We start from the raw sequence: 18,048 nt of genomic DNA, 5'->3' as shown, positions 1-18,048 counted from the left end.
CCAGACACCATTTCCTACGATACTAACCCTCACTTTTAAGGGCGCTTTCACCCCTAACCCTAACCCCTCTATGAAATGGAGTCATTTTGCCAGATGCCGCTGGTCAATAAGTCCTAACCCTGAACATTTAGGAACCGGTATTGTTTTTAATTTATTTGGTAGAGATCAATTCCACCATAAAGAACTTGTCCAGACACCATTTCCTACGATGCTAACCCTCAATTTTAAAAGCGATTTCACCCCTAACCCTTCAATTAAATGGAATCATTTTGCCAGATGCGACCAGTCATTAATTCCTTACCCTGAAAATTTGGAAATCTGTATTTTCTTTAATTTATTTGGTAGAGATCAATTCCACCATAGAGAACTTGTCCAGACACCATTTCCTACGATGCTAACCCTAATGGAAAAAGGCTTTACTGTAAACCCGCTTTACGGGTTTTGCGTCACACTACTTACGTTGCATGTCTTGAAGGCATCTCATAACATATCTTGAATGAAGCACTTTGTTAACATCGTCGGTCCGAATTGCGTTCCTTCTATCGCTCTCCCAGATTTCGTGGCGTCCACAAATATTTTCGGCAACATCAAAGTTTGAACAAAACTTTAAACAAACCAATAACATACCGCTCCTGGTGACGTCTCCGGTGAAACTCGTTCCACTGCTTGATCCGTGTCATGGTTGGTTGATAATCAAAGCTGCATTCTGCCGCATACCTCATAGTTAAGAATTTTATGAATGCAACTATTGCGGCATTGTGCGCAATGAAGGTTGAAGGCTTGCACTTGCCTTCCTCAAGCAACTGCCAATGTAGTCTGTATTAAACGCAACAAATCACAAATATAGCAAATTCTACGCAGGTACTTACTTTAACGTGCTTTTCTATGTATGTGTCCAAGCTGAAAGCGTGCAAATCCTCAAAACTGCAGTTAGAAACTATTCTTTGCAGAATATATTTCTGCTTTTCCGCATCGGCCAAGCGTTTTCCCCTCCGTCGACGGATTGCAAATAAAGCGAGAAATTTCTGAAGCAGGCAGTCCAGGAAAAACGGACTGTTCGGTTCAGGCGACTGAACGGACAATAAGTGTTATAACTAGGGCCATATTGATTTTGACCTAAAAAAAATTTTTTTGACTTTATTTTTATCAAATTTTTAACCTAACGAAATTGCTTTTTTGTAGAGGCCACAGTTCTTCCTCCAGTTACCCAAACTTAATATTTTGTCAATTTCAGACCCAAACGTAATATTTTGTCGAAAAGTCAAGGTGTTTTATGGATTATAAAAAGTGTGTCGTGTTTTTTGGCGATAGATTTAGGTAGCTTGTGTTATTTTGTCCTTGTGAAAAGGGCACTGTGCCTCGATTTTCTCCGCATGGTAAATTCTAATAAACAGCAAATTAAACAGGAAATGCTTGTTGTTGCTCCAATCCAGCTTGATGAGCGAAGAAGAGCGTAGTAGAGCGTAGTAGAGCGTAGTAGAGCGTAGTAGAGCGTAGGTAAGCATAGTCTAGCGTGGTGGAGCGTTCTGACGTCAGCTTTCAGCTCCGTCATGCAAATCGACAGCTCAGACGATCAGAAAAAGCCGAGCACCATTAAAAAGGTTCGCGTACTATTTCGGTTGATATGGCATTGTTAATAAAAATAATAACCAAAAATACAGTTTCACGATTGAGAACTTATCCAGACACCATTTCCTACGATACTAACCCTCAATTTTAAGGGCGCTTTCACCCCTAACCCTAACCCCTCTATGAAATGGAGTCATTTTGCCAGATGCCGCTGGTCAATAAGTCCTAACTCTGAACATTTAGGAACCGGTATTGTATTTAATTTATTTGGTAGAGATCAATTCCACCATAAAGAACTTGTCCAGACACCATTTCCTACGATGCTAACCCTCAATTTTAAAAGCGATTTCACCCTAAACCCTAACCCCTCAATTAAATGGAGTCATTTTGCCAGATGCGACCGGTCACTAATTCCTAACCCTGAAAATTTGGAAACCAGTACTGTCTTTAATTTATTTGGTAGAGAACAATTCCACCATAGAGAACTTGTCCAGACACCATTTCCTACGATGCTAACCCTAATGGAAAAAGGCTTTACTGTAAACCCGCTTTACGGGTTTTGCGTCACACTACTTACGTTGCATGTCTTGAAGGTATCTCATAACATATCTTGAATGAAGCACTTTGTTAACATCGTCGGTCCGAATTGCGTTCGTTCTATCGCTCTCCCTGATTTCGTGGCCTCTACAAATATTTTCGGCAAGATCAAAGTTTGAACAAAACTTTAAACAAACCAATAACATACCGCTCCTGTTGACGTTTCCGGTAAAACTCGTTCCACTGCTTGATACGTATAGTCGAACGTAGTCGATCGTAGTCGAGCGTAGTCGAGCGTAGTAGAGCGTAGTAGAGCGTAGTAGAGCGTAGTAGAGCGTAGTCGAGCGTAGTCGAGCGTAGTCTAGCGTAGTGGAGCGTAGTAGAGCGTAGGTAAGCATAGTCTAGCGTGGTGGAGCGTTCTGACGTCAGCTTTCATCTCCGTCATGCAAATCGACAACTCAGACGATCAGAAAAAGCCGAGCACCATTAAAAAGGTTCGCGTACTATTTCGGTCGATATGGCATTGTTAATAACCAAAAATACAGTTTTACGATTGAGAACTTATCCAGACACCATTTCCTACGATACTAACCCTCACTTTTAAGGGCGTTTTCACCCCTAACCCCTCTATGAAATGGAGTCATTTTGCCAGATGCCGATGGTCAATAAGTCCTAACCCTGAACATTTAGGAACCGGTATTGTTTTTAATTTATTTGGTAGAGATCAATTCCACCATAAAGAACTTGTCCACACACCATTTCCTACGATGCATACGATGCGAGATACATTTGGTAATTTTTACTCCGTGAAATTTGATACCCGTATACGTTGCGAGATACATTTGGTAATTTTTACTTCGTGCAATTTAATACCCGCAACGTTGCGAGATACATTTGTTAACTGTTACTTCGTTACTACGCTCTACTACGCTCTACTACGCTCTACTACGCGCGACTACGCGCGACTACGCACGACTACGCCCTACTACGCACGACTACGCTCGACTACGCTCGACTACGCCCGACTACGCCCGACTACGCTAAACTAGACAATAGATTTTGTTTCTTTGCATTGCACATTAAGCAAAATTGTCGTGCACTTGTCTGGCTTCATCTTGCGGTTCTTTACCTAAAACACTTTTTTAATCAAAATTATTGCAATTTGTTTCTTTACTATCAACAAAATTAAAATTGCAAAAGTTAAACGCTGTGCAATACAATAGCCTTTTTCGAGTTGCCCAGTTAAATTTCTAATTGGGAGTAGTGATTTGCAAGTTAATCTGGAAATGACTACAAAATGCGTAGCCATTTTCTAGATACCATACTTTTTGGCAATTTGATATCCGTATACGATGCGAGATACATTTGGTAATTGTTACTTCGTAATTGTTACTTCGTAATTGTTACTTCGTAATTGTTACTTCATTTGGTAATTGTTACTACGCTCCACTACGCGCGACTACGTTTAATTTATTTAAATCTATTAAATTTATATCGCAACTTATACGGGTATCAAATTGCATGAAGTAACAATTACCAAATGTATCTCGCAACTTATACGGGTATCAAATTGCACGAAGTAACGCTAACTACAATCTTACACGATTCGACGTTGGGCCTACCAACAAACGCTAACACATAGCGTTTTACGCGTTACGAATTTGAAACAGCAAACACAATATTTTACTGCAATAAAACGGTATCAAATTGCACTAAGTAACAATTACCAAATGTATATCGCAACTTATACGGGTATCAAATTGCACGAAGTAACAATTACCAAATGTATCTCGCAACTTGTACGGGTATCAAATTGCACGAAGTAACAATTACCAAATGTATATCGCAACTTATACGGGTATCAAATTGCACGAAGTAACAATTACCAAATGTATCTCGCAACGTATACGGGTATCAAATTGCAACATAAAATCTTCGTCGGACCTAGGTTGGCGCGCTAACTACAATCTTACACGATTCGACGTTGGGCCTACCAACAATCACTAACACACAGCGTTTTTACGCGTTACGAATTTGAAACAGCAAACACAATATTTTACTGCAATAAAACGCTTTCACCACTTGACGCAGATGAATCGAAGGGCTGGACAACCTTGTCCGGTTCAACGGAAAAGAAATTTGAAATAATTTTCCCCATAAATGAGCAAAGTAGTTTGCGGAAAAATGGATGCAGCGAGGGTTGAAGTTGGCCGGAGGTGGCGAAAAATTTACCGCGACCTCAAACCGAAAGCATTCCGTCACACAGGTCGTCATCTAATGAAGACATGGACACGATCATCAGTCCTACAAAGTTGCCAAAAAGGGTGCGTAGCTATGCGTTCTGTAAATTCTGTTGATTTACAAGTTATAAATTGTTGTCGTTTTATTTGTAGCTTATTAAATGAAAAAAAAAAGAAAATTCCGAAGAACTTTAAGGATTTAACTTTTTTATGTATAGAAACCGATATTGAGTTGCATTTTTATTTTTTTTAATATTTTTTACATTAATTGGTAAGTTGTTCCATGTCTGCTGTTTTAAGAGCCTCGCCGACTCAACGTCCGAAGTCGTGGCTGCCCAAGAAATAGTGGCGTCAGTAATGCTAGAACGCATCGACAGTTAGTCTGTGAGTAACATGGCTTGAACTTATGCGAGATTTAAAAAATTACCATGCTCTATGTAAACTGTGATGACTTAAAATGCTTTGTTTTATGATGAAAGCGAAAAGAAAAGTATCGAACGGGAATCAGAAGAAGAGAAGGAAGAGGCAGCAGGGCAAGAAGTGTCGGAGAGAAAAGAAGACGAGATGGTGGTGGATGAAAGGGAATCTCACGGGTTAGAAGGTGAAGCGGAGCATAGTGGTGCAGAGGAGGTGCCGGGGAAGAAGCGTCACCACAGAAGAAAGGCAAAATACTGCAGGTATGGTTTTTATTTAGCTGCCCTGAAAACATTATTTCCTAGTTTATTTTGTGACTTTTATGTTTTTAAGCATATGCGAAAAAATGGTGATGAATGTTGGTCGTCATTGCAGAGACATTCATAAAATATCATAAAATGAGCTGTCTGGTGAAGGGAAGAAAAAGTGCCCCTTATGTGATAAATATGTAAAGCATCTGGTGAAACACCTGAAAGGTGCGAAACATGATAAGGATGACACACAAGTGAAGGAGCTAGTAATGTCACTTGATAAACGGCGACGTGATAATACAGCAAAGGTAATTGCTTGTCTAGATATGTATGTAGCAATATTTAAAGAGAAGAAGTGCTTCACAAACATGCTGCGCTTTTAGTTGTATTTGTATTGTTATAACACTTATTGTCTGTTCAGTCGCCTGAACCGAACAGTCCGTTTTTCCTGGACTGCCTGCTTCAGAAATTTCTCGCTTTTTTTGCAATCCGTCTACGGAGGGGAAAAACGCTTGGCCGATGCGGAAAAGCAGAAATATATTCTGCAAAGAATAGTTTCTAACTGCAGTTTTGAGGATTTGCACGCTTTCAGCTTGGACACATACATAGAAAAGCACGTTAAAGTAAGTACCTGCGTAGAATTTGCTATATTTGTGATTTGTTGCGTTTAATACAGACTACATTGGCAGTTGCTTGAGGAAGGCAAGTGCAAGCCTTCAACCTTCATTGCGCACAATGCCGCAATAGTTGCATTCATAAAATTCTTAACTATGAGGCATGCGGCAGAATGCAGCTTTGATTATCAACCAATCAATCAATTTTTCGCCACCTCCGGCCAACTTCAACCCTCACTGCATCTATTTTTCCGCAAACTACTTTGCTCATTTATGGGGAAAATTATTTCAAATTTCTTTTCCGTTGAACCGGACAAGATTGTCCAGCCCTTCGATTCATCTGCGTCAAGTGGTGAAAGCATTTTATTGGAGTAAAATATTGTGTTTGCTGTTTCAAATTCGTAACGCGTAAAAACGCTGTGTGTTAGTGATTGTTGGTAGGCCCAACGTCGAATCGTGTAAGATTGTAGTTAGCGCGCCAACCTAGGTCCGACGAAGATTTTATGTTGCAATTTGATACCCGTATACGTTGCGAGATACATTTGGTAATTGTTACTTCGTGCAATTTGATACCCGTATAAGTTGCGATATACATTTGGTAATTATTACTTCGTGCAATTTGATACCCGTACAAGTTGCGAGATACATTTGGTAATTGTTACTTCGTGCAATTTGATACCCGTATAAGTTTCGATATACATTTGGTAATTGTTACTTAGTGCAATTTGATACCCGTATAAGTTGCGAGATACATTTGGTAATTGTTACTTCATGCAATTTGATACCCGTATAAGTTGCGATATAAATTTAATAGATTTAAATAAATTAAACGTAGTCGCGCGTAGCAGAGCGTAGTCGCGCGTAGTGGAGCGTAGTAGAGCGTAGTCTTGGGTAGTCTTGCGTAGTAGAGCGTAGTCTTGCGTAGTAGAGCGTAGTAGAGCGTAGTAGAGCGTAGTAGAGCGTAGTAGAGCGTAGTAGAGCGTAGTAGAGCGTAGTAGAGCGTAGTAGAGCGTAGTAGAGCGTAGTAGAGCGTAGTAGAGCGTAGTAGAGCGTAGTCGAGCGTAGTCGAGCGTAGTCGAGCGTAGTGGAGCGTAGTAGAGCGTAGTTAAGCATAGTCTTGCGTAGTGGAGCGTTCAGACGTCAGCTTTCAGCTTTCAGCTCCATCATGCAAATCGACAGCTCAGACGATCAGAAAAAGCCGAGCACCATTAAAAAGGTTCGCGTACCATTTCGGTCCATATGGCATTGCTAATAACCAGAAATACAGTTTCACGATGGACAAGCTACAAATAAAACGACAACAATATATAACTTGTAAATCAACAGAATTTACAGAACGCATAGCTACGCACCCTTTTTAGCATTTTTGAAGGACTGATGATCGTGTCCATGTCTTCATCAGATGACGACCTGTGTGACGGAATGCTTTCGGTTTGAGGTCGCGGTAAATTTTTCGCCACCTCCGGCCAACTTCAACCCTCGCTGCATCCATTTTTCCGCAAACTACTTTGCTCATTTATGGGGAAAATTATTTCAAATTTCTTTTCCGTTGAACCGGACAAGGTTGTCCAGCCCTTCGATTCATCTGCGTCAAGTGGTGAAAGCGTTTTATTGCAGTAAAATATTGTGTTTGCTGTTTCAAATTCGTAACGCGTAAAACGCTGTGTGTTAGCGTTTGTTGGTAGGCCCAACGTCGAATCGTGTAAGATTGTAGTTAGCGTTACTTCGTGCAATTTGATACCCGTATAAGTTGCAAGATACATTTGGTAATTGTTACTTCATGCAATTTGATACCCGTATACGTTGCGAGATACTTTTGGTAATTGTTACTTCGTGCAATTTGATACCCGTATACGTTGCGAGATACATTTGGTAATTGTTACTTCTTGCAATTTGATACCCGTATAGGTTGCGAGATACATTTGGTAATTGTTACTTCGTGCAATTTGATACCAGTATAAGTTGCGAGATACATTTGGTAATTTTTACTTCGTGCCTATTTGTACCCGTGCGAATTATAACTTACAAAACTTACGTTTGTACCCATGCGAATTATACAAATATGCACGAAGTAACTATTACCAAATATATCTCGCAACGTATACAAGTATCAAACTGCACGACGTAAAAATTACCAAATGTATCTCGCAACGTATACGGGTATCAAATTGAACGAAGTAACAATTACCAAATGTATCTCGCATCGTTTACGGATATCAAATTGCCAAAAAGTATGGTATCTAGTAAATGGCTACGCATTTTGTAGTCATTTCCAGATTAACTTGCAAATCACTACTCCAAATTAGAAATTTAACTGGGCAACTCGAAAAAGGCTATTGTATTGCACAGCGTTTAACTTTTGCAATTTTAATTTTGTTGATAGTAAAGAAACAAATTGCAATAATTTTGATTAAAAAAGTGTTTTAGGTAAAGAACCGCAAGATGAAGCCAGACAAGTGCACGACAATTTTGCTTAATGTGCAATGCAAATAGACAAAATCTATTGTCTAGTTTAGCGTAGTCGGGCGTAATCGGGCGTAGTCGGGCGTAGTCGTGCGTAGTCGTGCGTAGTCGTGCGTAGTCGTGCGTAGTCGTGCGTAGTCGTGCGTAGTCGTGCGTATTCGTGCGTAGTAGGGCGTAGTAGAGAGTAGTAGAGCGTAGTAGGGCGTAGTAGAGCGTAGTAGAGCGTAGTAGAGCGTAGTAGAGCGTAGTAGAGCGTAGTAGAGCGTAGTAGAGCGTAGTCATGCGTAGTCATGCGTAGTCATGCGTAGTCATGCGTAGTCTTGCGTAGTCTTGCGTAGTCTTGCGTAGTCTTGCGTAGTAGAGCGTAGTAGAGCGTAGTCGAGCGTAGTCGAGCGTAGTAGAGCGTAGTCGAGCGTAGTAGAGCGTATTCGAGCGTAGTCGAGCGTAGTGGAGCGTAGTAGAGCGTAGGTAAGCATAGTCTAGCGTTGTGGAGCGTTCTGACGTCAGCTTTCATCTCCGTCATGCAAATCGACAACTCAGACGATCAGAAAAAGCCGAGCACCATTAAAAAGGTTCGCGTACTATTTCGGTCGATATGGCATTGTTAATAACCAAAAATACAGTTTCACGATTGAGAACTTATCCAGACACCATTTCCTACGATACTAACCCTCACTTTTAAGGGCGCTTTCAACCCTAACCCTAACCCTTCTATGAAATGGAGTCATTTTGCCAGATGCGACCGGTCATTAATTCCTTACCCTGAAAATTTGGAAACCGGTATTTTCTTTAATTTATTTGGTAGAGATCAATTCCACCATAGAGAACTTGTCCAGACACCATTTCCTACGATGCTAACCCTAATGGAAAAAGGCTTTACTGTAAACCCGCTCTACGGGTTTTGCGTCACACTACTTACGTTGCATGTCTTGAAGGCATCTCATAACATATCTTGAATGAAGCACTTTGTTAACATCGTCGGTCCGAATTGCGTTCCTTCTATCGTTCTCCCAGATTTCGTGGCCTCTACAAATATTTTCGGCAACATCAAAGTTTGAACAAAACTTTAAACAAACCAATAACATACCGCTCCTGGTGACGTTTCCGGTAAAACTCGTTCCACTGCTTGATCCGTGTCATGGTTGGTTGATAATCAAAGCTGCACTCTGCCGCATGCCTCATAGTTAAAAATTTTATGGATGCAATTATTGCGGCATTGTGCGCAATGAAGGTTGAAGGCTTGCACTTGCCTTCCTCAAGCAACTGCCAATGTAGTCTGTATTAAACGCAACAAATCACAAATATAGCAAATTCTACACAGGTACTTACTTTAACGTGCTTTTCTATGTATGTATCCAAGCTGAAAGCGTGCAAATCCTCAAAACTGCAGATAGAAACTATTCTTTGCAGAATAGATTTCTGCTTTTCCGCATAGGCCAAGCGTTTTTCCCCTCCGTAGACGGATTGCAAATAAAGCGAGAAATTTCTGAAGCAGGCAGTCCAGGAAAAACGGACTGTTCGGTTCAGGCGACTGAACAGACAATAAGTGTTATAACAATACAAATACAACTAAAAGCGCAGCATGTTTGTGAAGCACTTCTTCTCTTTAAATATTGCTACATACATATCTAGACAAGCAATTACCTTTGCTGTATTATCACGTCGCCGTTTATCAAGTGACATTACTAGCTCCTTCACTTGTGTGTCATCCTTATCATGTTTCGCACCTTTCCGGTGTTTCACCAGATGCTTTACATATTTATCGCATAAGGGGCACTTTTTCTTCCCTTCACCAGACAACACATTGTATGATATTTTATGAATGTCTCTGCAATGACGACCAACATTCATCACCATTTTTTCGCATATGCTTAAAAACATAAAAGTCACAAAATAAACTAGGAAATAATGTTTTCAGGGCAGCTAAATAAAAACCATACCTGCAGTATTTTGCCTTTCTTCTGTGGTGACGCTTCTTCCCCGGCACCTCCTCTGCACCACTATGCTCCGCTTCACCTTCTAACCCGTCAGATTCCCTTTCATCCACCACCATCTCGTCTTCTTTTCTCTCCGACACTTCTTGCCCTGCTGCCTCTTCCATCTCTTCTTCTGATTCCCGTTCGATACTTTTCTTTTCGCTTTCATCATAAAACAAAGCATTTTAAGTCATCACAGTTTGCATAGAGCATGGTAATTTTTAAAATCTCGCATAAGTTCAAGCCATGTTACTCACAGACTAACTGTCGATGCGTTCTAGCATTACTGACGCCACTATTTCTTGGGCAGCCACGACTTCGGACGTTGAGTCGGCGAGGCTCCTAAAACAGCAGACATGGAACAACTTACCAATTAATGTAAAAAATATTAAAAAAAATAAAAATGCAACTCAAATTCGGTTTCTATACATAAAAAAAAACAATTTGAATGCTAACATTAAGTGGCTTACTTATAATCAAGAGGTAATTCCTGGCCAACCGCGCCCATACTTTCGATTGTGCTTTAGGCGAAATTAGACCTCTGTAGGTCTTTATCTTTAATTGAATAATTGCGGCCCTCTTGAACTGAGCTGCAAAAGAAACATTTTCACCTTTTTCCGCTACTAACTGGCACACACTTTACGAAAAAATCTTTACGAATTTGTGTCAAGAACAGAGTGAAAGAAAAAGTGAAAACTCTTACCCAAAACCTTGTACTAACGATCTCATTTTCTTCTTTCGAGTTTCAGTATAACCAGGCTCTGCATCCTTAAAGTTCTTCGGAATTTTCTTTTTTTTTTCATTTAATAAGCTACAAATAAAACGACAACAATTTATAACTTGTAAATCAACAGAATTTACAGAACGCATAGCTACGCACCCTTTTTGGCAACTTTGTAGGACTGATTATCGTGTCCACGTCGTCATCAGATGACGACTTTTGTGACAGAATGCTTTCAGTTTGAGGTCGCGGTAACTTTTTCGCCAACTCCGGCCACCTCCGGCCAACTTCAACCCTCGCTGCATCCTTTTTTCAGCAAACTACTTTGCTCATTTATGGGGAAAATTATTTCAAATTTCTTTTCCGTTGAACCGGACAAGGTTGTCCAGCCCTTCCTTCAACCAGCCAGGCATAACAATTGTTGCATCCCCATATTTTGCGAATGTTTTGTGATCTTGCACTTGCATTAAAAACATCCCTTTTTTAATAGTTTTCTACATGAAAGGAGAATGTGGTGACTTACCCGAATAATCCAACGTCCTTTCCTGGTCCGGCAGCCATGGTTAAGTTCTTCCACGAGCATGTTGCGGACCGCACTTGGCCGCTGCGAGTTTTTGGTTATCTGATAGGCCATGAGGATTTCCCCATGGTCCTTCTCACCTCCGCTCCGGGATCGTTTTCCCAGACTACATGTTTGTAGAATATAGTGAGTTACTGTATCAACGAAAAATGAAACAATCAATATTAGAACTGAACAGTACCTCACTCCACGTGCGTTGCTGAGAAGTGAAGGTCAGTCTGAGAAGTGAACTGGGTTGATTGCATTTCATGCTTGAGTGATCACATGCGAATTTATGATTTGCAAAGGGAATTATCTACACAGCATACCATGCAAAATTTAAAAGTGCTTGCCTGCCATAATTTTCCAAAAACAACAAATACAATTTTACGTATAGCAGCGATAGAAACGCAAGATAGAAATGGCCACGCAGATTTTTACAAGATCATAGTTCGTTGTTTCTTCTACGAATCAATTTAAATTTTGTTTTAATTTCATCATTCATTTTTATTTCAAAGGCAAATTTATTAAGATTCGATTTTAATTAAAGCAAATTTAAACTGTTAAAGATTTATACTTATCGTCCCATCTTGGTTTACCACGGTCATCCAAGATGGGACAAAAAGGGCCCAGCAGACTTCTAGTCTCTCGTCTTAACCACTCGGCCACGACAACTGTGCTTAATGTTCAATGCAAATAGATAAAATCGCACTTTTCTCGAATCACTTATGGAAGCGTGATTTTAATTCCACGTTGTCGGCGGGATTCGAACCTACGCTGGCAAGGCCCAACAGATTAAAAGTCTGTCGCCTTAACCACTCGGCCACGACAACTGTGCTTATTGTTTAATGCAATTAGATAAAATCGCACTTTCCGCAAATCACTTATGGAAGCATGATTTCAATTCCGCGGGCAGAGCCAAACAGATTTCGAATCTGTCGCCTTAACCACTCGGCCACGACAACTGTGATTAATGTGCAATGCAAATAGACAAAATCTATTGTCTAGTCGAGCGTAGTCGAGCGTAGTCGAGCGTAGGTAAGCATAGTCTAGCGTGGTGGAGCGTTCTGACGTCAGCTTTCAGCTCCGTCATGCAAATCGACAGCTCAGACGATCAGAAAAAGCCGAGCACCATTAAAAAGGTTCGCGTACTATTTCGGTTGATATGGCATTGTTAATAAAAATAATAACCAAAAATACAGTTTCACGATTGAGAACTTATCCAGACACCATTTCCTACGATACTAACCCTCACTTTTAAGGGCGCTTTCACCCCTAACCCTAACCCCTCTATGAAATGGAGTCATTTTGCCAGATGCCGCTGGTCAATAAGTCCTAACCCTGAACATTTAGGAACCGGTATTGTTTTTAATTTATTTGGTAGAGATCAATTCCACCATAAAGAACTTGTCCAGACACCATTTCCTACGATGCTAACCCTCAATTTTAAAAGCGATTTCACCCCTAACCCTTCAATTAAATGGAATCATTTTGCCAGATGCGACCAGTCATTAATTCCTTACCCTGAAAATTTGGAAATCTGTATTTTCTTTAATTTATTTGGTAGAGATCAATTCCACCATAGAGAACTTGTCCAGACACCATTTCCTACGATGCTAACCCTAATGGAAAAAGGCTTTACTGTAAACCCGCTTTACGGGTTTTGCGTCACACTACTTACGTTGCATGTCTTGAAGGCATCTCATAACATATCTTGAATGAAGCACTTTGTTAACATCGTCGGTCCGAATTGCGTTCCTTCTATCGCTCTCCCTGATTTCGTGGCGTCTACAAATATTTTCGGCAACATCAAAGTTTGAACAAAACTTTAAACAAACCAATAACTAGGGCCATTTTTATATGACGTTAAAAAATCAATAATATGACTTTATTTTTTGGAGAATATGACTTTATATGACTTTATGTGAAAATCGTGTATTTTTACATGCGAACAATGTCACTCACGTAACTAAAGAGTAAAACATACGCAACATAACAGTAATACACATCCATTTCTATTTTAAACCGCTGTTGTAGTACAGTTTCATGTAGTGTGGAATGTTAGAGTCTTTGAAGTTACGATTTGGACGTAAAAATGACTTTAGTAATGAAAATGAGCGCTCCACAGACGCTGATGTGGGTTGACACTTCTGCAGTTTTGCATAAAGCGCTGGTGAAATGTCTTGTAGCTCCATAATTTGTTTCACATCGTTTTTGTCCAATCGCTTCTTAATGTAATTTTTGAGCTCAAGCGGATCTTTTCCGAAATCAAGGGCATTTAGATCAGCATGGGCCTCTTTGATGGTGTACGTACAACTTTCCATTTTGAGTATTAAGTTTGAAATATTGTTTTAGTGGAGGCATATTTCTGTTAACTGACTAGTCAACTTCGGATCGTTGACTGAATTTTTGACGCTCTTTACAATAACTCCTTCACCTTCCCATGCATTGACTATTTCTATTGACTATTAGGGGAGATTGTGAAGTCCTTAAATTCATTTACAATCGCTTTGACTTTCGCTGCATTTGATTCTTTCACTTTTGGCATGCTGAACCAGATATTCTCTCTATGTCTAAGTCTCTGTATATATTTAACTGTTATATTCTTCAGTTTGCTACTAGTTGTACTGTATTTGTATAATTATAAGTAGACCAAGGTTGAGCTTTTTAGCTTGCCTACCCGCTGACTGAACTTCACATGACGTCCCACTTCAATGCACAGATGTAGAACAGATTGTGTTGCAACACAATGCAATGTGTGACCTCATAAAATATAGGTCTGTGACTGTAAGTGTTATGTAGGCTAATCCTACAGTTTGCCTTCGTTCAATCTGAAATTGCCTTACTTTCTTAGTACTTAATTGCTTCACCGCTTAAATTGGTACTTTTTATTTAAAGTATACAACGATATGACTTTATAACTAAAAAATATGACTATATAACTTAAAAAGCTGATTTATGACCTAACCAGGAAAATATGACTTCATAACTTTCTTAATATACCTCATAGGGATGCGGTTTTTGCGTTAAAATTGATTTCACGACTTACTGATGCATAGAAAAAAATATGACTTTAATGACTTTAAATGGCCTTAATAATGACGAGTTATTCGTCCTAAACTGTTTGGTTTTCCGATTTAAAGCTGTACGCTCCACAATTTGCCAATAACACTCAATGCTACAGCACGGCTATGTTTTAGAAAACGAAGTATCATAATAAACAAAAAAAACACTTACGCTTAGGTCTACTTTTACCGACCATGGCTACGTTATAGCCAAATATTTTGCATTAATTTAAGTTTAAATGAAACGTTTTGTATTTTTTGAATGCTACTTTCGTAATTTGGATACTGTTTTTCTTTCATCCCATTTGCTTCTAAAACTTATAACCTATGTGTGTCTTTTTTAGGTGTTTTTCAGCACACTGTTCTTAAACACACCCTTCTATTGGACGAGCTATTTCACAAGTTTTGGCCGGCTGTAGAGACTGGGAAGGGGGAAGAAATGAAAGACGAAGTGAATTCAGTGATTCTGGTGGAAGCACTGAACCTGTGTCTTCAGAGTCTTCCCCAGAAGATACCACTCGGTTGGACACAGCCTGACAGACAGCTTTGAGGAACAATTCTGTGCATGCTATTTTCATTTCACATTCCATGACATTTTCATTTTAATAAACGCTTTATTTTGATCTTTAAACGCAGTGCTGTTTTGATAAAACAAATTTGAAAGGTGTAATCTGGTTTGACCTGTTGCCATACGCCAGGTAGCCTATTTATCCAGTGCGTTTCATTGGCATTTATCTTAGGGCCAGCTTGGTGAACTTGGGCATCTATATCTGGCCGGTTAACTTTACAAACATAAGCCAGATATATATCTAGGACGTTTCATTGGCATTTATCTTAGGACCTAACTTGGACCTATGATAAATTATCTATGGCAAATGAAAATTTTTATGACTGAGTTGGACTCATTTTGAAACAATTGAACCGTTTAAATCAGCTTAAACTAGTTTGCTAATACTTGGAAACATTTTGACCTATTTGGACAAATTCGGAAATATTTAAACCGGTTTGGAAATATTTTTGACAAATTTGGACACATTAGGAAATATTTAAACCGGTTTGATCTTGTTTGGAAATATTCGGAAACAATTTGATATATTTGGACAAGTTTGGAAACATTTGGACAAAGTTGGACACATTTAAACTGGTTTGGAGACATTTGGAAACAGTTTGAGATAATCAAACTTGTTTGTAATCATTTCGAAACATTTGAACCAATTTAAACTGGTTTGCAAATACTTTGCGGAGGTTACTGCTGTCAGTCTTAACTTATGTTATTCGGACTTAATTTACCTGCCGAATTAATGATCTGACTCCGTGGTTGCGTGCGGTTAGAAATCTCTAACCTTAACGTGTTACTACTGTTACTAGCCGAAAGCTATTACGATTAACAGATACAGTTTATCAGAAACAATCCTTTATTGTAGGAACTGTACAGGTTCCGATTATTATGACCCAAGCACAAACTTAGCATTCACCAATTAAAACAAGTCTAACAAATTACATTCTAACACGACTGACGTAATACGTTCGTACGATTCGGTATCTCTCTGTCTGGGCGCCTACACGCACAGAAGTTTAAGCTTATAACAGCGTAGAGCGCTTGTGAACGGAAATATTCAACACAAAATACACGCATATTTCAGAATGTGTGAACGATAAAAGCAAAGCGTTGGCAAATGGGAATTATTTACAGTTAAAACTCGGATGTTATGAATCACCTGGTAACGTACTAAACGGCGCTTTCACATAAAGTTATTTAGTGCAAGTTTCCAAATATTGCATAACGATTGCAGTTTGTAAAGTTGTGACTGCAGCCGAATTGCATCTGCATTGCAAATATTAAATGCTAGCTGTAGGTTTATCAATGAACAATGTTTAAATGGCGCATATGTTTCCACAATTGGTATAATGGTATTGGATGTGGCTCCCAAGCCACTACATTCCTCCCCCGCTACGGAAGGCAAAAAAATTGGCAATTAAAAACTAACATCCTGATTACGCGGGTAGCACAAAAATAACACAATGATTATGTACAGATAACAGAGTAATTACAGTTTTGCAGTTTTGCCGTTTTGCAACCACCCTCTGCTACCAGTTGGTGGGTGTCTCACACATCAATCGGTGTTTCAGATAACTTTTGAACTGTTCGTAAGCCTGGGTTCCAAGTGGCGTTGTGTTTCTCAGGTGGAGGAAAAACCGTAGCAAGTCGGTTGCCTGGACAGCAGCTGTGGCTCCTATCATTGTGAAGATTTTTGTCTCGCAACTAATCTGTGGAACGAGATCGAACATTGTTTCCAGTCGTTGGAACCAAAGCTCCAGGTCTTCTGCCGAAGTGGTTGGTGGTGATGGAAGTGCTAGGACCTTTGCTGAAATGTCTGAATGTTTGGTTAAATGTGAAATGTCTGGTGCCAATATCTCATAATATTTGTAAATCGGATGATGTACTGTTTGTTTCAAAAACGCCATCTCCCGCCGCCCAGGAAGGGGGTAATTCGAGCCTTGTTCTCCCGGTCTGATGATCGACGGTTGTGGAGCGGGGGCCGGCTGTTCATCCGGTGAGTCTGGTGAATCAGGAATCGGTGGGTCGTGCATCGCGAGGCTCTGTAGATTTTCGTATTCCACGCTGGCTAGCGCAATTGCGACGTCTGGTGGTAACGCTTTGAGAAATTTTGCACGAATTAGTTTAACCACTGGCGGAGTAAGATTCTCTTGACCTACTGCACTCATCAATTCCCGCATTAGATGTTTGGGTGACTGACCATGCAGCGTGAGGTCAGCCAACAAAAAATCCAAATGATCCTCACGTTTATCAAAGTTCCTCAAAATTTCGTTGATCAAGATATCGTAGCAGTCCTGAGCCGACGCGGAAGGCAAACGAAGTAATGCGAGGTCTGTAGCCGGTATTGCTTCTACTGCTAGCAAGTAACGGTTTGTTTGCGAAGCGATGCGATACAGAGAAAATTTGTGTTCCAGGTGGGAGATCCATGCTTCGGGATTGAATTTCCAAAAGGTAGGAAGCTTGACGTGTGAAAACAAATCGTTCCTCGAGGTAGTGTCCTGTGTCCGCACACTTATCAGTTCTTTCCTGTCAGCCCCCAGACCAGAGGATCCGGCCGCCTCATTGCTGGAGGGCTCTGCCGATCGTTCTTCGTTTTCGCTTGACATGGTCGTATCCTGAATTGACTCGACGGGCCGTGTGGTTAATCGTGTGCTAATGTGATACTCTGACTTAGCTTTGCCAGTGAAGAACGGGGCTGTAGGGATTGTTGAAACACGTCGTGTCCACGTCGGTTGTCACCAAAATGCGGAGGTTACTGCTGTCAGTCTTAACTTATGTTATTCGGACTTAATTTACCTGCCGAATTAATGATCTGACTCCGTGGTTGCGTGCGGTTAGAAATCTCTAACCTTAACGTGTTACTACTGTTACTAGCCGAAAGCTATTACGATTAACAGATACAGTTTATCAGAAACAATCCTTTATTGTAGGAACTGTACAGGTTCCGATTATTATGACCCAAGCACAAACTTAGCATTCACCAATTAAAACAAGTCTAACAAATTACATTCTAACACGACTGACGTAATACGTTCGTACGATTCGGTATCTCTCTGTCTGGGCGCCTACACGCACAGAAG

The 18,048-nt window shown here is 40.1% G+C and overlaps 1 protein-coding gene, 1 long non-coding RNA gene and 1 other non-coding gene across 4 annotated transcripts; 1 reads left to right on the top strand and 2 right to left on the bottom strand.

Annotated features, from left to right (window-relative positions):
* Positions 1 to 465: 465 nt before the first annotated feature.
* On the bottom strand, positions 466 to 13,124 carry LOC143469072 (uncharacterized). 2 transcript variants are annotated; one of them, XM_076966631.1, is made up of 11 exons: positions 13,026 to 13,124; positions 11,547 to 11,616; positions 11,309 to 11,471; positions 10,945 to 11,245; positions 10,768 to 10,875; positions 10,535 to 10,654; positions 10,322 to 10,406; positions 10,029 to 10,226; positions 9,733 to 9,958; positions 870 to 1,070; positions 466 to 803 (listed from the first exon to the last, which is right to left on the bottom strand). In XM_076966631.1, the coding sequence occupies exons 8-11, from the start codon at positions 10,187 to 10,189 to the stop codon at positions 588 to 590; spliced, it is 804 nt and encodes a 267-aa protein (XP_076822746.1). In that variant the 5' UTR covers positions 10,190 to 10,226; positions 10,322 to 10,406; positions 10,535 to 10,654; positions 10,768 to 10,875; positions 10,945 to 11,245; positions 11,309 to 11,471; positions 11,547 to 11,616; positions 13,026 to 13,124; the 3' UTR covers positions 466 to 587. The 2 variants fall into 2 exon arrangements, with proteins under 2 accessions (XP_076822746.1, XP_076822745.1); XM_076966630.1 differs by having other exon boundaries at positions 11,547 to 11,660; positions 13,026 to 13,120.
* LOC143469695 (uncharacterized) lies at positions 4,640 to 5,187 on the top strand. The gene is made up of 3 exons (XR_013119186.1): positions 4,640 to 4,730; positions 4,826 to 5,023; positions 5,094 to 5,187. It is a non-coding gene; the product is annotated as an uncharacterized LOC143469695 (long non-coding RNA).
* Trnak-uuu (transfer RNA lysine (anticodon UUU)) lies at positions 12,096 to 12,177 on the bottom strand. Its single transcript has one exon. It is a non-coding gene; the product is annotated as a tRNA-Lys (tRNA).
* Positions 13,125 to 18,048: the final 4,924 nt, after the last annotated feature.

This window comes from Clavelina lepadiformis, chromosome 8 (genome assembly GCF_947623445.1).
Source record: "Clavelina lepadiformis chromosome 8, kaClaLepa1.1, whole genome shotgun sequence".
In the NCBI taxonomy this organism is placed as follows: Eukaryota; Metazoa; Chordata; class Ascidiacea; order Aplousobranchia; family Clavelinidae; genus Clavelina; species Clavelina lepadiformis.
This window is presented reverse-complemented; position numbering and strand designations above follow the sequence as displayed.